At 38.6% G+C, this 21,216-nt stretch overlaps 1 protein-coding gene and 2 non-coding genes across 3 annotated transcripts; all 3 read right to left on the reverse strand.

Moving 5' to 3' along the window:
* Positions 1-21: 21 nt before the first annotated feature.
* polr1a (RNA polymerase I subunit A) lies at positions 22-21,136 on the reverse strand. The gene is made up of 37 exons (XM_067517503.1): positions 20,946-21,136; positions 20,288-20,396; positions 20,033-20,128; positions 19,691-19,840; positions 19,308-19,418; positions 19,116-19,201; positions 18,778-18,866; positions 18,547-18,624; positions 18,108-18,225; positions 17,886-18,027; positions 17,621-17,782; positions 16,145-16,267; positions 15,737-15,964; positions 15,528-15,635; positions 15,205-15,351; positions 14,755-14,946; positions 14,287-14,436; positions 13,901-14,084; positions 13,671-13,753; positions 12,564-12,722; positions 12,046-12,144; positions 11,795-11,947; positions 11,511-11,593; positions 10,887-11,052; positions 8,434-8,557; positions 7,572-7,672; positions 7,207-7,406; positions 6,231-6,398; positions 4,300-4,435; positions 3,885-4,039; positions 3,656-3,785; positions 3,409-3,513; positions 2,029-2,310; positions 1,500-1,700; positions 1,090-1,207; positions 822-986; positions 22-725 (listed from the first exon to the last, which is right to left on the reverse strand). The coding sequence occupies exons 1-37, from the start codon at positions 21,020-21,022 to the stop codon at positions 625-627; spliced, it is 5,079 nt and encodes a 1,692-aa protein (XP_067373604.1). The 5' UTR covers positions 21,023-21,136; the 3' UTR covers positions 22-624.
* On the reverse strand, positions 9,664-9,800 carry LOC137134673 (small nucleolar RNA SNORA5). The gene has a single exon (XR_010915461.1). It is a non-coding gene; the product is annotated as a small nucleolar RNA SNORA5 (small nucleolar RNA).
* On the reverse strand, positions 13,395-13,531 carry LOC137134672 (small nucleolar RNA SNORA5). Its single transcript, XR_010915460.1, has one exon. It is a non-coding gene; the product is annotated as a small nucleolar RNA SNORA5 (small nucleolar RNA).
* Positions 21,137-21,216: the final 80 nt, after the last annotated feature.

Raw genomic sequence — 21,216 nt, forward strand, 5'->3', positions numbered from 1 at the left:
AATACTTAACACACTGTCAAAAACAATTTGTCACATTTTTATTGCAATATTAAATGCAAAGACATTAACTAACTTTATGGGTTCCAAAGAACTGCTCTGTGATATTCTTCTAAGTGAAATGTCCATCTGACTACATATGCATTTAATTAATGTTTATATGAATAGATTATAGGATTTTCTTTATTTCCTCTAAACCGACTCTTTGCTTTTAAATACAGTGTCACATCCACCACATTTAAGTTGGAGCAAAGGTATAAATAGTTATTTACAAAGGTCAGTCAAAACATTAGGTACACCTGTACAATCTAATGCAATCCAATAAGGCAGCTCTGCCACAAATTCTTCTTTTACAATGTTATCATTTTTAAGTGATGATTGTACTGTGTTTATTACTGACATAATAGTTAGGTAGCCAAAATGGAGTGCATTATATTCAGAACAAAACATTAAAACCACCTTCTAATAAAGAATGAACATTTTAAATCTTCCATAAGATTGCACAGCTGGACCTAATGTCGTTGATCAGAGTATAGGTCAGAGGACTAAGGTGTGGCCTTATCAGGAGACCTAAAAGGGAATCCTTATTTGTCATGTCCATCCAATTTGACTGCAGAATCTGTTCTTCTACTGCAGAGGCTGTTTAAGTTCAAACAGTCCTGTTCCACCTTTGACCACCTTGCCTACCACCAGGCAGGCTGAGGGTGAAACCAGCTGATCATGTGATCCTGAAAAAGGGAGGGGGAAAAAAAAAAAAGCATGAACCAGTATGTAAAGAAAACAAGTACCCGAAGAGGCTCAATATGATCTTCCCCACTTCTCACCAAGCATAGTAGCCTGCTTGAGGAATTTGTAGCTGGTCTCAAAGGTCATCTGCTGCAGAGGGGAGGAGTTAGACCTGATGGCGTGCCGGTTCAATGGCTTATATACACCTTCAAAACACATGTAGTCCGCTACCAGTGACAGATGTCTGGGGTCAACCTCAATACCTGGAGACAGAGAAACACAGATGAAGCTAAAAACCATATGGCCTGTGTTTTAATTGCATGGGTTTGAGTGTGTCTGTGTGTGTGTTTGTGTGTGTGCATGTACCGTAGACAGCAAAAACATCTTTGATCTCCTTCTCAATGACCTTCAGAGCCACTTCAATCCCATAGGTGTTAGCCATCGCATGGACCTCATTGGAGTACAACCTGCTAAGGTCTAAAATCTGAAGACAAAAATATGTGTCTTAAAAGTCACAAGTTTAAGTCAGATAGCCGACAATATAGAACTGTCATTCTGAATCTGTGACATACTGTAACAGCAATGAGGTATCATGTAATCTTTTTCCACCATTGTGCAAGAGTTTATGGGATTTACTATGTAGCTCTAATTTAATAACACTGCTTCTGTATTTTGTAACATTGCATTCCGTCTTTCACCTTTGAAAAACCGCATTGTAGTCGCATGCTGATTAAAGTAAGTGTAAAACCAGAGCCAAAAGGCCCTGCACTACGTACATCGCTGTGCCTGAACATTTCATGCATGTTGATGCCTTCGGTATTGAGAATTGTCTCTTTTTCTCCTGTCTTTGTTGTATTTTCACTCAGCAGGCAGCGGGTCAGGCCCTTTGTTTCCATGATGACGGCATTCTGGGCCAGTGTTGACAGCACTGAGGTCAAGTCAAAGTGCACCTTGCTCATTGGCAAGACCAGGTCAACCTGTCAAAAGGTGGACGATATGGCAGTGTCAGCAACTGCAGAAAACCTTTTTCAAGGCAAGGAGTGTCACCAATAACCTCATGAAATTATCTATCACAGAAATTAGGTCTACAAATATTCATTTATTTATTTCATTTTAAACTTTCATGTTCTTCATATGTTTACTCCACTAAATTTAAGCAGTCACCATTTTACTTTTTCTTCTACTAGAGTTACATTACACCTGTAGTATCTAGTTACTTGTTAGTAGGATAAATCTATTTTAGCATGAGAGCTGTTTGTTATCTATGATCTGTTAAATATGCCTGTGAAACACAAATGAACTCACCTCACACCAGAGTTCATGCAGGTGATCATAGCAGTATCGTTCTATTGCCGGGTTGGATTCCAGAACAGAGTTCACTCTCATCTGATTCACCGTCTCTTCTCTTCTCTCCCCCCTTTCTGCTCGTTTCTTCTTCTTCTTTTTCTCCACTCTCACTCCTGCATATTCTGGCAACGACTCCTCCAGAGTGTTGTTTTCTACGTTCTCCTCCTCCTCTTCCTCCCCTTGATCCTCTTTATCTTCTGCGTCATCACCTATGTCCCCATCCTCGCTCTCATAGTCAACCTGCAGCCAAAAATGTTAAAAGGAAAATGCATGTTTGAAATTAATTATTCTTTATGAAACCTTTGAGTGATGTTTCTCTGCTGGTTATAGCCATATCTACTAAGCATTGGAGCTGCACTCCTCACTTTCTTGTACCACATCTTCATCTAAAAGTTTGTTGTTTTTGAAGTGTTTAAAATAGAAACAGGCCAGCAAAGTGGAGTGCACGAAGGGCTTGACAGTAACTTTTTTGCTCACCAGCCAATGTGGCTAGTACTTTTCAAAATGTAACTTTAGTAGTTTTGTGTCACACAGCATTCAGCTTAAGATCCAAAAAAAAAAAAAAACCAAAAAAAACCCCAATATCAATATATACAATAAGGTTAGCAAATGGGCACCGAAAACTATTAAAATCATCTCTATATATTGTATAATAAGTCAGTAATGTAATTATTGTGACCACATGGTCTAGTTTGGTCATGGTCACTAGCAAAGAAAGCAAGCAAGCCAAACACTGTGTGCAGGTAGTGCTCACACTGCAATTATTTCAGATAGCTTTTAAAACTACAATTTAAAAACTATATTAAATTCAACCTGTTGATGTAGCTAGTGGGAGGGACTGTTACCACTGGCATTTGGTGGAATGGCGGGTGTTATTGCAGTCATTGAATGCAATTTATCTCTGACTTCATGGCTGTCACACTTAAATTCAAGGCATCTCTTATAATTAGATGGCTTCCCTTATTTAAAATACAGCTGGAGAGATAAAAAGCACACATTTGCATTCTAACATGCTAAACTAAAATGAAAAACAAGTATGTAATAAACATAACAAGGTTTGTGTTTGTATTAGCAACAAAAGCGCCAAACTAATCCAAATGACTAACTTCAATCAAAGTCCATCCAGGGGTAAACAGATGAATACAAGCATTTGAAAATGTCATACTTATTGCAAAAACAGTCACCTCAAAACAGTTTGACACCTGAGTACAGCTACATTTTCTGGTCAAACAAGTCATAGTGGCTTTGGTTTTCCAGGAACATCCAGGGATTCAACTTTAACTACATGCTGCACCATGGGGTGGGGTTTACTGCTGAGTGTTTTATCTGTCTTCCTACCTCCTCTTCCTGTTTATCCTTTCTCTTGGCGTCTGAAGCGTCAGCATCTCCTTCGTTCCCCTGGTCATCAACAATCTCTCTGTCCTCTTCCTCCCCATCATCTAACTGGTGAGTCACAGTGGAGCAAAAGATAACTTTAGAACGGTTTCATTTTCAAGGAACCAAAGAACAGTTCAGACAAAACCATTCAAAACACGAATGCTAAAATTTCTCAAGAGAATTAAAAACAAGCAAATTAAAAACACACCCCTGCTGTGTCAGCTGGTCCATCACCATCATAATCTTTATCTTTGGAAGTGGCCTTCCTTGTCTCCACAGCAATGGATGCCAGCTTGGCACTGCGCTTCTTAATGGCTTCAAGGAGGAGACGGAAAAATCTGCATGGTGATATAAAAGGTTAGTATCATGTTATTTTGTAGTGGACTTTAATAAAGGGGGTTTCATGAGCTCTTGGGCAAACACACAGAGACACTAACTTGGTTTCCATGTATTGGAGGATCTGTGGGGGCGATAGCAGCTTATCATCACAGTAACGTTCAAGAGGCAGGAAGTGGAAGGTGACTTTGAATATTCGCAGCTTTTGGTTATTTTCAATCCGCAATGTCTCGACCACATCTACTTTGTGCAGTACCTGCTCTCACACACACACACACACACACACACACACACACACACGTAAGTTCTAGTCTCAAAATGCAACCTTCCCATCAATAAATCAGACTTAGGCAAACTGTTAAGAACATCTCCCAAAAAAAGGGAGAAAATGAGGATGAAATGAAAAAAGCCAAGGGAAGCACTCATGAAGAACAAGAAGACAATGACACCTAACATACTACAAAATTTAAATGAAAGGGGAAAAAAAAGAAACACACAAGCAGAACCTATCCTTACCTCAGCCAGACACACCCTTGTGAGTTTTTTGCGAAGCATCTTGGCCCTCTTTAAGGCTTTCTTGTTGTTCAGCACTGGAACGCTCATCATGGGAGTTTTAATGTTAGAGCTGGCCACCATCAGGATCTCCCTAAGTCTGTCAGGCATATGTATACAGGGTTCATACAACCTTTCGTGATCACATTTTGTGACTTTTGCACATGCAAAGAAGAAATGTGATACTGTAAATTAACCAGTATGCTAAATATGTACATGTAAACAGTCCCCTGCTGGAAAAGCAACTTCCTCTTAGTTTTCTCTTTAGGTCAGGTGATGGACCTGTCCAGTTGAAAAATGTGTCCTCCCATGAATAAGCTCTTCCAAAAACCTGTTCATGCAATTCTCTTTGACGCTATCACCATGGGTTTTGTCATCAATAAAGCATAGTTATGAGTATAGTATAGTGAGATGATTTAAATTCTCTACCCTGGGCCTCCAGGACCCCTACCCTATTGTACCTACTGCAGATCACCTGGACCAGGTATGTTTGGTAAATAGGAACTTGAAGATACCTTCTTAGATGAGGATGGAGTGGGGGAAATAAAGTGACTTGGTATCTTTTAGGTTCTGTATGTGTACAGAAAACACAAATTTGGCTTTGGCTATTTTAAAAGTTTTGGAGGGAACTGAACTGGTCTTTGGGCTTTTTTTGTTTTTATTAAAGGCAGCACAAAAACTATAGAGGTTTCATTTGAAAAAAAATTACTTTGTTAAGATAATATGGTTTTCCTTTTGGATGAGATTAAACAAGATGTTTTTTCCCCCTCATATTTTATTTTTTCTAAATCTTTTTAATAACTAAAAACAAAATTCATCCTGAATGTAAGAATGAGAAGAAAAGTATTGTAGAATGGAACATATTGCTAGATTTGTGGAAGTAACAAACAACCCAATTGTCACATTTTTTTTGTATCACAATTTGTAGTGTAATCACACACCCTTACATTACAACTTCTTACTCTTTTAAAAGGTTTGACTGAATAGGAAAGGTCGAAAAATATCACGTGTTCTTCTTAAAGCACCATCGATAAAAATAGTGTTAAATGTTTATGACCAAGCGCATTATTACACAGCATCCAAAAGACTAAACCCACACAGAAGCAGTTCAGGTTTTTGAGCATTTTCCTCTATCCACATTAAAATACCAACAGAGAGGGAAAGAGGGGATTTTCCTCCCACTGAGCATGTATGGAGCACTCAGAAAACACCTCTGCTTCTGCTCTGCCCATTGTTTATAGTGAGCAGACTACTACTACTAATGTTTGCATTGTGGCTTTGTCCCAGAACACGCATATTACAGTATTGAGGAACAAGCAAATCAAACTTTATTTGTCCAGGAAAAGAAGTCTGACTGCTTAGAAGAGTAAAATTCTGCACTACTGCCTCAACCTGTTTGTTTACCTTTTTAACAGCATTTCTTTTTTCTTGCACACACTACAATGTCGAGTCAACACTTTCCGATTTACACATTGCAGAGGCTGGTTTAGAAAATTTTTACTTTAAAAGGACGAATATCTTAAGTTAATCAAAACCATCGCAAGACAATATACTGGACATTTAGAGGCATTTCAAGAAAGTGGGACAAAAATTAAAAGGTGTTTATTAAAGACTTGATTTAGTTTGATGACCTAAACATTTGTTACTTAACTTAAACTGTTTGTTACCCTACACCACAATGTCAACCCTGAGTTGTGCTATACAACAAAGTAAGTAACTTCTGATAAATGAAAAGGTGCTTGGTGCTGTGTGTAGATTCACTCTACATACTTTTACTCTGTGAAATATACAAAGACAACTGCAACAGATACCCGTGTATCCCCAAGATAATTTGTTAAAATGTACATGGAGGCTAAGGAAAAGGGGGCAGAGGTCAAGTGACCATGTTACATTACCGAGGTATGCCCAACGTGACATTCATTTCTCCTCTGCCAGCAAAGTGGAATGTGTTGAGGGTCATCTGGGTGGAGGGCTCGCCTATGGACTGAGCTGCCAGCAGCCCCACTGCTTCACCTGGATCACACAGTGAACGCTGCCACTTATAGTGCAACAGCTGGCGAAGGCTGAAGATACAAACACCACACACCCACACAGAAGAATACATAGTGTCATGTATCCAGAAAAGAAACACTAGCAGCACATTCATAAATAAAAATCAGGTGTTAGGTTAAATATTCATTAGTCATCATTTATGTATTGCAATGTGCTCAACTATATTATGTCATATGGAAGAAGAAAAAAAAAAAAACAGCTGTCAGTACAATGCAACTCAAGTCTACATTGATTATCTTTATACAATGGCACCTGTCTTAGCTTGTTTGGAAGTTAGCTTGTTTTGTTTGTACATTCACAAAACATAATGCTGTAAATTTTGATTCTGTCCATGATGAACCGATGTCAGAACAGAAACCACGTTTCAGTTTTTGGCATATGGGACTGCATCACCAAATACTGGTTAAGAGTGCCCATGCTGGTTGTAATGCTGGGGCTGATCGGTAGGTTCCATCATTTATTACATGAAGTGCACAACATTAAGCTTGGTGCACCTGACCAAATGCTGTATATGTATTAGTCTGACTAGTTTCTGTGTTTATTTCTCAATGGTATAGCTACATAAAATGGAATATTGTTTGTATATATGTTTATGTGTAAATTGTAAATTTATTCCAAACGACTTCCAGAATATATTTAATATAATTCAATACCAGCTTATAGATCTGGTGCCTTTTTCTTAATTTGAGTGGGGAATCTGGTTTCTTCCATCGTTTGTTCGACCTTATTCCCTTGCTAAGGCCCAGACATGCCCAAAAAGTTGTATTACATTTATAGTAGGGACAGAATTGTGTTTTTACCCATTTGGAAAAACAGTACCTGTGGGTATCCAAGCTGTCTTGACTAATCTTGCCTCTGTTCTGCAGGTATTTCTCTGTGATGTCATGGAAGTTTTCGGAAACTGATCCAAAACAGACGTCTGGCCTAAACAAGCCCAAGGAGGGATCAGCGCAAGGGGAGGACTTCCTCTTGTATTTGGATCTGCTAGCTTCATCAAGAGACTGCCACTGCTTGATGAGCTGTGAAAGAAGCATGGTTCAAATTTTTATACTTTAATACTTTTATACTTTAACTATACTATAACTAATAATTTAGTTACACTAGGTTAGCTGCAAATAAAGCTCCAAAAATCTAGCTAACAGATTTTCTGTAGACTTTAATTCTGTTGAGCATGAATACAGTACCTGCATTTTTTCAGCATCGCTGAAAAAAGTATCCAACTCTGTTCTTTCTTCTGTTTGTTTTAGTTTTGACATCTTTTTCTGGGAAAACAATAGGAACGCTCCTAAAACAAAAACGTAAAACACGCATAATTAAACACATGCATTGCTTCACGTACAACATGTTAAAGCATGTCAAAGATTTCACTGAATTGTCAGTCACTTAGTCACTACAGGCATTTTAGTGTTTTAGTTACTTTTAGCACTGACGTTTACCTCCGTTAACATGTGGTTTGGTGGTACCCTGAAACCAGACACTCAAAGTGGAAAAGAATTGGGTTCTCAGAAACAACATTTATTTAGATGCACTTGACAGTGTGTGAATTCTTACATCTCTTCAAAAGATCTTGGCATAACTACTAAAACCAAGGCAGCAAACGATAGTGCTTTTGTTAGTAACAATGCAAAAACATCGATGATCAGTACCCATTTCAGTTTTAAATAATAAAAGTTAAAAGTCACTCTTTACGCTCTCCTCAGCCTTTGAGGTAGTCGTCATTATGAATTGTATAAATAAGAATGCAAAAATAAGAAAAAGCGTACAAATTAAGCAGGATCCGATGCTTGTGTCTGTTTTAGAAGTGATTATCTAAGCACTTTTATAATTGAACATAGGCTTCAATAGCAAACCTCCACAATAAAATAAGTTATGGAGCATATTTCTATTACAAAGATTTGAAAATGCTGCATAGTAGATACTGTACCTTTAGGAGACAAACAATTATATATATGTTAAGTTTAATCAATCTTATGATAATATCCCTCAGGTTTGAGCACTAAAGATGTGACATTGTTTAACTGCATGTGTGCATATTGTTATATGTACCTCTTCGTGGACAGGCCACATCTCTCTTGGCTTTCCAGCGCTGGATGGCTGCAAAGTGTTGACTGGCCAACTCAGGGTCCAAACATGACAAAACCTTGTCCAGCCCCTGGGACCTCTTGATGACCTAGAAGGAAGAGGACAGCATATAAATATATCCATGTCAAACACAGGAAAGAGGCAACATTATTTAACAAAAGAAAAACAAACAAAAAAGCTTCTTCGCTAAATAAAATAAAAAGCAATTTTGAGTGAAGCTAAAGAGAGAAGTTTCTATTAACATCAAAAACAGTGTTGATCAGGAAAGATGTTCAGGTCCATCAGATTTAATTACAATAGTGACTTACTGAATTCCGGAAAAATGTTCATCAATTTATACATGGTTTACAGAAGCCACTTCTTACTGGGAAATCAAATCATGTACTACAACAATGACACAGTTATTATTGTAATTATTGGGTACTATGAGGTTTGCACATAAAAATTGCATAACCAGAACATTCATTAAAAACAAGTGTATAAAAATAGTCAGTTGATGTGAAAATAAGAGGAACAGTAAGTGGGAACTGTAGAGTTTAAAGGAGCATTACTTTGGCTTATGTAACTTTTTTGTATTATTATGCAACATGATGCCTTTAGATTTAAAATCAAAATCAGAACTCACAGTTTTCACTACAAAGCTGAAACAACAGGCTGCAAATCAGCTTTCTGCTATATGCCCTGTATGAGCCAATCGAGGGTCCAAAGTTTAGTAATTTGTTTTATGTAACCAGTGTCTGTGTGTATCTCCGGAGTAGGTATGTGCTGAAGCATCAGATTCGAGTAAGATCAAATCGCAACACAACTAACCACAACCCAACTAACCCCATTCCAACTAACCACAACCCAACTAACCAAAACCCCATTGTTAACATAGGTTAACAATGGTTAGTTGTGTTGTGAAAGACAGAAAGAAATAAAAAACAAATAAAAAACAGTTTGGGAGTTTCATTTCAACACTTTAAGAAATACAGTAATGTAGTAAGGCGATTGTGAAAAAACTAAATCGTTATGATCTCTCTCTATATTCTCCGTGCTTTTGCACACAGCCAGGAGGCCAATTGTTGCCAATTCTTAATATATAGATTACAAGCAGTATTTGCACAGTTAAAAGACATATTTTAGTGAGGCTCATATTAATTAAATACATTAATTAGTACCTAACCAACTCCGCTAATGGCACTTAATGTTTGTGTTTGTGTGTAGTACGTGTTTATCCCCAGCAGCCATGGTGAAGCATAGTGGGGCCCATGAACTACACTGTTGCTGTGGCAGCCGTTTTGGCCAGTGGCAACCACTGAGGCGGAAGCACTGAATTTGACAAGGCTGCTGAAGTCTTTTACATGTTAGCATCGGTTTAGGATTAAAGATTGGAGGGAAAATAAACATAAAAATCACATGTATGAATCTTACTGTTTTTCCCCCTTTGGAAGCTATGGTTTAAACTGAAACTAAATCTAGATAATATGTGTATGTAAAATTCAATTTCATGCAACAACAATCACAGAATTCAAGGATTATCTTAAAGCTGCTACAGACATATTCACTAGACATTTAAGGTCACAGAATTGCACATAAAAGATCATTTCTACAGCTCAGGTTGTTTTTATTTCTTTCAAAGTTCAAATATTTTACAATTTGATCAAACTACTGTGAATGTAAAAGTAAAAACTCCAGAACTTGTTCCAAGTTTTTTTTAATTGTCAAAGTAATTAACTGATCATTTGTTAGCTAAACCTTGGTCCCATTCTTTGTATGTGGATACTAGAGATACAATGTTACTTCTGATATTTTTTGGTTATTGACAATTAGTCTGATAATGTCCAAAGACCTTTAGACTAATACATGAACCAATTTTAAATGCAAACTGCTCAACATTTAAACAAAGAATCTGTAGTGTAATAACTAGTAAAAAAGAGTATATGCAGCTTGAGATAATGTGAGTAAAAAAACATGAGTTGTCTGCAGTCTCAGTCTCCACAGACTGAAGAAGCGGCTTGGATGAATAGCAAAACGTTTCTAAGCAACAAGAAAGACGTCCTGTTATTGGTATTACTTAAAATGCTGATGGGCTCCTTGCACTCACTGGCAATGAAGGAGACAGCATGATGTGGAACAAAATAACATAACATGCTTAAACACATCTATGCAAATGTAAAGTTGTGGTCATACATATTGGGATAGTTGGATGGCATTTTAGTTAAATGACTAAACCTGACACCATTTGATTGTTACTAACATGCCCACTTCATTTTCCTGCAACACTTAGCTACTCAAACAAATGCTAACCAACATTTGTCTCTTTTATTTAAAGCACAAGAACAGGATAGCTTCATTGAAGGTAAAAAAAAAACCCAGCCTAGCTGAATGAGGACATTTTTACAACAACACCCTATTTGCATTTTACTCTTTTTTACCTCATAGTTGTCCTCTATGAATGGGAACTGTCTTGGCTGCAGGAACTGAGTCTTGGGGATATCCAGCCCATCTTCACCATACAGGAACTGAACAACTGATCCATCGCTGTCCCTCACTGTCAGATCGTACTGTACTACCAAACCCTCCAGATGCTTAATGACACACCTGTAGAGGAGAAAATTTGTGTGTGTGTGTGTGTGTGTGTGTGTGTGTGTGTGTGTGTGTGTGTGTGTGTGTGTGTGTGTGTGTGTGTGTGTGTGTGTGTGTGTGGTGGGGGACAAGATAAGTAGAAGACAGGGATTTAACATCTGAGTTTTAAATACGTCTTTCCTGTGACTGCTGGTCATGAAGTACTTTAATATCGACTAAAAATTGCTGGTGTTTGTATGTGACAAATTAATGCATTTGCATTTCCCCCACTAAGGCTTGACTGTCTTTGCCAACCTAATCAGGTTCCATATGTAGATGACATATACTTGTAACCTGTGCCTAGACTAACATGCAGTGCAGTCTAAAAATGAAGGCTTTTCTGGATCTAAGATCTAAGCGTTTTCCGTTTCAAAAACTATTCTCGTAGACAGAACAAAAGTGGATGCTCTGTTAAGCAGTGATGTTTGATTTACCTCTGCAGGTATCCTGATCTAGATGTTTTAACAGCTGTGTCAACCAGTCCCTCTCTGCCAGCCATACAGTGGAAGAAATACTCCTGAACATAAGCATAATCACACAATCACAAAGTAATATGAGTTTCCACAAATGTCTGGAAGGGCTAAGGTTACAAAGTCATAGCAGCTGTAAAAGGACTCCCGTGAGACAGGGATGGCTTGCCTGTGCCATCTCTACATTGTAGTTCCAGTCCTCAACAGGAACTACATTGTTCAACACACATACAGCTTTCTTCAGCTACCTGTGGTTTGATGCCAGTGAGGAACCTTCCGGAGACGAAGCCCCCAGCACCAAGTGCAGGATCATATGGCTGGAAGCATGGCAAAAATTTCCCAGAAGGCATTAATGGAGGCCTACGACCCTCCAACTCAATCTGACCTAGTAGACAGGAAATCTGAAACACACACACACAGGTCAGGGTATTTTTATAATAGCAGCCTGGAATGCAGGAGCTGTAAATAAGCGGTGATGAGGAAGGTGATGGTTGTTTACCTGCATGGTATTAACAGTAGATCCCTTGGCTCCTGACTGGACCATCAGTTGAAGGTTGTTGTCTGGAAAAGCAGTGTGTAGCCCGATTGGCATACACACCTATAAACAGTATTTAAACAAAATTACTATTACTACTACTAAAATCAAACAGAGCTCCCCTGCCAGGTGCAAACAGGGGACTGGTGCTTAACCTTACAGTCCACTCAATTGACCCAATACAGTTCTCAAATCAGAATGTAACAGTTGTTCTAGTTAAAAAAAAAAAAACTACACACAGAGTAAACACACTTTTACTCCTGGAATTTATATACAGTACACGAACCATATTAAATGCAGTGAACAAGATCCTGAGTTCCTCAAAATGTTTGTGATTACATGAGGAGGTTCCTGGTATGTGTTTGCCACCTCGATGCTGGCATTACATGTGCCAACAGTGGTTATAAACTGAAGTGGAATAATTCAGTGGAGGAACTGTCAATAGTAGAAGTGGTACCGTTAATAGCAATAACAAAGGTTACCTTGTTAATATCATTGTTTACTTGGTTGGCCACTTCTTTGAATTTGTGATCAGCCATGATAAAGTCTCTCTGGTCTGGGTTGAGGTGAGCATCCTGCCAAAGGCTCTGTGCCTCAGCTTGATCCACGCTGGGGGCCAGGTTGAACGCTGCCCGAAGGGCCTTGGTGACAAAAAGGCAATAGGGTTTTGTAGTACAAAATAAAAACTTCCACTGTGACTGTTGTTCTCTAGTCCTAGCGTAAATTATTTTTATTCCTACTGGCATATTTAGGTACAGTCATGGCAGCACCACAGTAACCTCCAGTACTGTAGCCAGGGACTTTGGGTTGGCGCTGTGTTTTAATCTGACAGAGGGCAATGTCTAAAATGAAATTGCTTTCATGAAGCAAATTAAATAATTAGAATGTAATTAAAGTAAAAAAAATAAATATTGTAATAAGCAAGATGCAAACATTTGAACTGATAATAAGTTTCATTTATTTTATTTTTTAATCTACACTGCTTGAACACTTTTGTTACTTCTGAGGATACAAGATTTGTAATAGCTGAATACCCAAACATACCTCTAAGCATAACAACAATACACATTCAGCTAGTAATAAATGTTATTGTATAATTAGAAGTAGCAAAAATGGTGAAGGAGTGTATAAAACAAACTTACAGTAAAATCATTAAATTTAAGTACAAAGGTTTTCATCCTCTCTATTAATAAGTTAAAATTTTTCTTTAATTTTTAACCAATGGTTTTCCTCCTTTTCAATTACTATTACTGAATAACTAACCACCCCGCCAAATTTATTCCTATCTATACCACTGCTAACATCTGGCTTGTGATTGTATGTAGTACATATTTATCCCCAGTGGCCATGTTGAAGCACAATGGGGCCCATGAACTACACCTTGACTGTGGCAGCCATTTAGGCCAGTGGCATCCACTGAAGAGGAAGCACTGAATTTGACAAGGCTGCAGTCTTTTTAATTAGTTTCTCAGATGTTAACACAAAAACTATTATCTATGAAAGTCCCCCTCTTATGTGCCTCAAAGAATTTTATAAGTAGTGACATTCTCAGTGTTGATTTAATCAGAAAAGCTGGTGCTACAACTCACTCTGGTGCCAATCTTCAATGATTCTTTAATGATTTTTTTCCTGTGCTTATTGGCACCCGATTTAACCAGAATGTCCTCAACACCTAAACACACAGACAAACGAAAAGGGAAAAAACACATTTTAAAGATCAAAACTTGACAACCAACCTTTTTCAAAATGAAAAAAACATTGTCATCAGGATAGAAACAAATAGCTTGGAGTGTTTAGTTTACTCTATCTGAGTCCATACCAAGGGTGAAGCCTTTGTATAGCTGCAGGTAAGCAGTGAAAAGCCGGGCCAGACAACTGAGCAGTTTACCACTGGTCTCCCCTCCATACAGCTCATAGCAGCAGTGTACAAGGCCATAGGCTGAAGAGCCATAATGAGCCTTGTCCAGAACCCCCACCAAAAGCTCCCCCTGACGTATCACTACCTGAGAAGCAAAGAGCACAGGAGAAAAGCACATTTTAATAAAAAAAAAAAAAAAAAAAAAAAAAAAAAAAAAAAAAAACACTTTTGGACTGCGCCCAAACTATAAAGAGTTCCACATCTTACTTTACCCAACTTCCTGTGTGTGCATGACACTTGAGGTTTTGGATTGTCAAGTACAATACTGCCACCCTGTGTGTGTATACCTGTGAGTCACACATGCTGTCAGGTCTGTATCCCGGAGCTGCACGGGGTGGGACTTGGACCCATGCCTTGCTGGGGATTTTGGATTTGCCAACCAGGTTAAGAGGCACAGCCTTCTGTGGGATGACATTTAGCAGAAGTGTGGACACCACCTACAAAACAAAAGAAACAAATTGATTAATGAGACAGATACAGTTGCAATAAAAACAAAAGGAAGGAAGAGCCCCCAGGGCAAAAAAAAATCTGTGCCAAATCAACATGCAGACAATGATTCGCTGTGGCGAACCTGAACTCACGGGTCACGGGATATAAGCCGAAAGGACAATAAAATATATATAATTTAAATGGACAGTCATTTGTAACTGTGTTAAGAAAAACAGAAAATGTGAACATCATTTCCAGATATAAACTGAGCTGACTAAATTGATCTCACAAAGGCCAAAGACACTGTACAAAAGAAGTGTATTCACCTGTTTTCCTGTCCATAGCTGTTGTGGTTTGAATACAGCTGGTGGCAGCAGTGTAACTCTGCCTGGTTTATCAGTCAGTCCTCTGTACACCAACTCAGTGTACTGGTCTCTGGTAAAGAAACAGCCGCGTATCGTCATCTTTGTTCCTGACACCATGTGGTCCTGGATCAGACCTGCTAAAGGTTTACCATCCTGAAGATGAGAAGAGGGCAAAGCCTGAGTACTGACCTGTTTGTGTATGTGTGAATGTAAGAATATGTATAGGAACTATAAAACTAAGACAGCTGCCTACTGCTACAACTGCTCCAGAGATAAAAAAAGATTAAATATTATGGAAAGAAACAAATATAACTTAAAACATTATAAAATTAAAAATGACCAGACACAATAAGTAAAAAATAAGTAAAACTATTAAAGAAAAGCCCCTCTCCACAGTGTATATGTACCCACCTTGGGGACGAGATACTGCTTGTCAGTGCTGACCAATGTGTAGGCCTCCGCTCTGCCCAACTCACTCTGAGGGAAGTGAGCATTCATTTCGTCTCCATCAAAGTCAGCATTGTATGCCTTGCAGTTGGCATAGTGAAGCCTTAGTACCTGTAGCATTAATAAAGATCAAGTATTACACATCGTATGTCTAAGACTCAGCAACAAATCAGCATTGTGCAGCAGATACAGTCAAAGAAACAGGTTATTTTCTAAATTAATATATTATAAAATTAATATAATTCCATCCAACTTCTGTAACAACAACTGGACCAATTAGATCTAACCTTCTCTCCTGGAAGGATCCGAGCACAGTGGGCTTGTATCGAGGGTCTGTGCAGAGTTGGCTGTCTGTTGAGTAGTAAAACATCTCCATTCTTTATATGACGATTCACCTGAGGACACAATCAAAGAGAGGAGAGTTCTACCACTGAAAGTACATGGTTTCGAAAATGTCTGGAAATGGCTACATTTACAACCACAGTATTTAGCTCACTATCTTCATTGGCATCTTATGTGGTCCAGGACAGGGCGTGAGCAGTTGCTTGGCAACTGCTTCTCTTTGTGTATAGTTAGTAGCTGATAGAATGGTTCTCCTGCCATCCTCATTTATAACCATGGAAGCGCCAGGATGGACATTGGGCCCATTAAGGACAGCCTGGCGAAGCTCTTTCACGTTCCATGGAGTGACAGGCTGAGGGTAGGTCAGCTTGGTGGCAAACACCTGCAAGAAAATACAGTAGTGATAGTGCTTGGTTGATTTTGGTTCAAAATGACAATTTGCGAGAAAGTTCTCAAATCATAAAAAAAAAGAAAAAAAAAAAAAAAAAGAGTAATTCAGATTCACAGAAAGCGTATCACTGTCTCTGTAAGGTATAAATGAAGCAAAGACAAAAAGGTGTACCATTGGTATTCCTATCTCATTGGTTCCTATGTACATGTCTGGACAGATGACAGATCGTGCTGCATAGTCCACACGTTTGCCCATCATATGTTTGCGGAACAATCCATCCTTCTTCTCTAGGATCTAACAGGGAAAAGGAGACAGTTCAGTAAAGCATCATCTTCAATCAGGGACAAAAGTACAGTACTACAAGTAAAACCTTATGCCTTTAAAAAATACATAAAAAAGACATACTCCATTATATATAGAAGTACTTGGGTTGAAGTCATAAGTACATCCTCTAACCTGTAGTATTTTATATACAAAAGTACAACCTTTGCACTAAGAAAATAATTTAAACAATAAATTTGATGCTCTCATTAACGTAAATGTGGAAGTCTCTTGGCCTGAATTTCACTTCAGGTTTGCAGGAACTGTGCATAATTTTAATGCTTCCCACAAATCTAGCACTTATAATGTGGGAAATTCCAGACCTTGACAGTCATGCAATAGTTAACAATGTGACTTGTTAAGATCTTCTGACAGGACAGGGAAGTGTTTTCAGTGGACAAAGTTGCTCTTTCTAATGTAATAGCAATACTCTATAAGCTAAAATCAAGAGGAATGGTCTATTTTATAGTCCAAATATCACAAGTGTCTTCAGGCCCAAGTAAGAACAAACATCTTTTCGGAACACAAACAGCTGGTAAAGGAAAAGCTCCAGGAAGCAGCGGTTGAAATAATTCATCACTGCCAGCAGAAGAGCTTTCCAGTTGAAATTTCAGCTCTGCTAAAAAAAAGGAACCAGTGAAATGGAGCAGCCACATACATAGACTTAATCCAATGAATCAAGATGGAATTCTTCGCCTAGGTGGACAGCTAAGCTGCCATGCCCGAGGAATCCAAGCACCCTGCTATTCTAGCTAAAGATCCTCAAGGTCTAGTCCGTCAGGTTTGTGTCAAGATAAGGGCCAACGAGTTAACAAAGGTCTGTCTTCTCCAGGAATTAGAGTGAGACAATGGTAAAGACTGATCTTCTACAGTGTGTTAAGTGCTGGTAACCTCTAGCACCAGGAAAAAGAAGAGAGAACACCATAGAAGAATAGTAGAAGAAAACGGTTCAGTGTGTAGCTGTGGAGGCAGTTCAGCGAGTTCAGCCATACTTTGAAAAACTTCTTTGATGAAACTGTGAGGTTACTGTACTTAAACTTGTATGTAAAATTGACCCGTCATTGGCTAAGCGAGTACAATAAATGTTCAATGTTCAACGATCTCTGTAGCTGCTGGAGCTTCATATTCGAGTCAGATCACCTCTACACTGATATTAACCACATTAGGTAAAACTGCTTTAAAATTACCTAAAAAAAAAGTGCTAACTACAATACTTTTACATTTATTTAGTGTGACAGATTGTCACACTATTTCTTTGATGTTGTCATCCTAATGTACTTAAAGTATAGTTCAATATTATCTCACCAGTGATATCTGTTGTCATACCTGTCTAATTCCAGGGTACTTCTCAGTCATCATTTTGTCCATGTCACTGTCAAAGACAATGTTGACGTGGGTCTGTAGTCTGATCCACACGTTGTAGAGTTTATCTGTTAATGTTTGCCCAGGGAGCCCAGAGAGAAACGACTGGTCTGTCTGATCAGGAGCCTAGCAAAGATGACAGAGGACAGGTTGATGTTTTCTCTGAAGGGACTGTAAAAAGATGCTTTAACTGAATTTGTCAATTTACCACATGTACACATTATCCTACCTCTTCTTCTTGGGTCATTTTCTCCCCTGCTATCAGAGCCAGTAGTTTCCTTGTGATTTCACAGTCCTTCATGACGGCCTGCATATTGACAGTCTGGCCATTAGTAAACATCTGGTCGCCCAGTCGATTGATTGGCCGATACCTGACAGGGACAGGACGAGGTAGATGTAAGATAACACACAGCCATATTATGCTTTTGATTTTTACATTAAGCTCCTTTACCTGCAAGGTGGGACCACCAGCAACTCCAGGAAGAACAAGTCAGGACAGCAGGCTTTTTTTCCCTCCTGCGATTCTGTGCCCTCCTCTAGCCCAGAGAAAAGACACTTAAGGAAGAAACCTGCAGCAAAAAAAGAAAGAAAGAAAGAAGAAAATAAAGCCTCGAATGGTTATGTTTGTAAAACTATCCCTTTACATGAGTTCTTGTTAATGAATTAATTAATCAAAGCAAGAGTCAAGCAGAAGTTGTAACGGAAAACACAAAGCAACAATTAAGATGCCTTTTACAAATGAATTAATTAAAGTATTAATTTGTACCTCCATTTTTATAAAGTGTACAATCTTACCAAATAACATCATTTTTAGTGTGATGTCATGTGGAATATATAAAAGGCATCCATAAAAGGTTTTGGTCATAAGGAGGACGCTACCAGTGGCCTACCTTCTTTTTCCCACAGCTGGTTGATGTGTTCTCTAGCAGTACTAGCAGTCAGGTAGACTCTCTTTCCAGCCATCAAATCTTGTACAAGGAGACAAAAAGCACAACCAGACAAGATGTATTTAGGTTTTGTACACTGGTATAGGCAGGGTTTAACCAGAATGTTCAACACATTATACACTGCTTCCACAACAACAGACCCAAACAGGCTCCTTTCCCCAAATAACTTCTCACCATCAGTACTGTCACTGGTCTGCGCTCCAGACGGCATTGTGACAATCAGCTTGCTGTTGTGTTCACGACGCACTGTAAATCTGCCACTCCTACACACACACACACACACACACACACACACACACACTTTTAAACTTTGGTCAGATTTTTAGATACATAATAATCGGTAAGCCTGTTATTGTTATAGTCATACATAAAAATGCTTCTGGTAGCTAATTCATTGTCCTACTGATAATATGCAAGTACTGTACACCTTGTTCGACTGGACTAGTTGAGAGTAAAGGTTTCATACGGAGTATTTTAGACAAGTTCACTTCATCATCATTTTACCAAGTTACCTGCAGTAAGGACATTTCCTTGTTTTCATGTGGATCTTCCAGAAATCGTTTATCAAACTGCTCTTCTTTTCAACAAGGTGTTTAATCTGTAAAACACACAGACACAAAAATAAGCCAGCGTGCCACCAGTATGTCTGTAATCATGTGAACCAGTATTCAAGTCATTTTAAGTCTGTGAATTTGAATGCTCACCGGTCGGAGGTTCTCTGAACCTTCAGTGTTAACTCCAACTACTGTGTCTGTAAACTCCTTAAGCACCTGCTCAATCTCGTCTCCAGTGGCTTTAGGGTTTTCCTCCAGATACTAATATATAAAAATCCAATGTTTACACAAATTCATGAATGAAGTAAAAACGGAGCACATTGGTCTGTGATTAATACTAAACAATGAAATTCCACGTTTCAACAGAGCCAATCATTAGGTGAATGACAATACAATGCATCCACTCAGAAACTCAATATATCATAACAATATTTCATCTACATAAATCAGTTAGTACTGTAATGATAATAGTTATGGGTTCCTTGTCTACCTGACCATGAGAAAATTGGTTTTCACAGTAAATCCAACCACACCTGATTGAGAACTTGCTCTATTTGGTAGACCTCCTGCAGGGCTCCATGTTCCATTAACTTCAGCTGGTTCAACAGCAAGTGCATGGCAGCTCTGGGACAAGTTAACATGTGACAGGCCAAACACGATCCACGAATCAACAGGTAGAGTTTCTAATGCAGGAGTAAACAAATAAAGTAGCAAGTTTTAGGAAGTAATTTAAAAGTCGTAAAATTTACGAGAACTTAATCCCTCAGGCTGATCGATCGTTACCAGTGTTACATCCAATAACATTTAGTAATAAACTACTGTGAACTAAAGTGCATGTATGAGTACGTGTGTAGTGTATTTGTGGACAGACTTACATCAAAGAACATTGGGTTGTAAACAGGAAGAGGTAGCTCTACATGCCCCAAGTGTCCCGGACAGTTGTTGAAGTCCTGACAACAGGTTGAGCAGACCTGCAGAAAATGACAACAGCCAAATAATAGTAAACCTGACGCAAATGTACAACAACAAGTGAGGAACAGATTTAAGTCATTTTAAAGATGTGGCATTCATTACTGTATTGTGCAACACCCTGAATGTATGTAATAGGATATGATCCAGCAGAAATGTACCTCTTTGCTGTCTGCTGGTCCCAGTGCCAGATCGTACAGGCTGTTTGGAGCCACATTCCCAACAGCATCAAGAAACCTAGAGTTGGTGATTACCTTCACACTCAACTTCCTAGACGGGATGAAATGAATGCATTAGTATATTAGTTTTTCTGATTTATGAGCATCTTTTAGGCCATTTGACCACAGAGACAAACCACTGAAAGTTTGTCCATTGGATAAGTCCCTAAAGCATCAATTAATCCAGAGCTGTACAGCCTACAAGTACAAGTATGTGAACCCCAGTTATTATGGAACACTTAAAACGAAGGAACACAATGGGTTAGAATGATTTATATCCCCCTGATAGTATTGATTATATTCTATTATACCACAATAGTGTTTAGAGTAAGCTAATGTGGTTGGATTGTAAAGTATGACCATGACAAAATGACATATAACGTTATTACTTTACTCCATTGGCATACGCACTTGCCCCAAGAGAATCATATTTGGTGCAAAATAGCAATGATCCATCAACTTCTAGCTAAAATGTGTGTATGATCTGCTAATGAACCTATTGAAACATAAAGATGTAGCGGGCTGCCAGGAGCAAACATGTTTTTGAACTGTTGAACGACGGTAGTAACGTTGAGCAAAAAGTTGCCAAGCTATCTCTCACCTTATCTCTTCCGAAGAATATATGCCAAACGACATGCCCTCCAAACGCCGCCATGGCACGTCTTTTCCAAACAACATTTTAGGGAATTATCCAGACTTTACTATTTACTGATATGAATTCATGGCGTACAGTTTAAGCACATGCGACACAAACTGGCTCCCGTTTCGCACGTGGGATCGTCACACCAAACTTCCCATTACAGGGGAGACACAAATGCATGTGACTATTCTTTTTTACAAATGTGTCAGAGATTTACGTTTATAGGTGTCAT

Source organism: Channa argus, chromosome 10 (genome assembly GCF_033026475.1).
Source record: "Channa argus isolate prfri chromosome 10, Channa argus male v1.0, whole genome shotgun sequence".
Lineage (NCBI taxonomy): Eukaryota > Metazoa > Chordata > Actinopteri > Anabantiformes > Channidae > Channa > Channa argus.

Coding starts and splice junctions, on each gene's coding strand:
- polr1a (XM_067517503.1), bottom strand. CDS start 21,022: ATGTTGTTTGGAAAAGACGTGCCATGGCGGCGTTTGGAGGGCATGTCG. Junction 14,947..15,204: donor AGCAGTATCTCGTCCCCAAG/GTGGGTACATAT, acceptor TCTCATCTTCAG/GATGGTAAACCTTTAGCAGG. Junction 14,085..14,286: donor ACAGCATGTGTGACTCACAG/GTATACACACAC, acceptor TTTGCTTCTCAG/GTAGTGATACGTCAGGGGGA.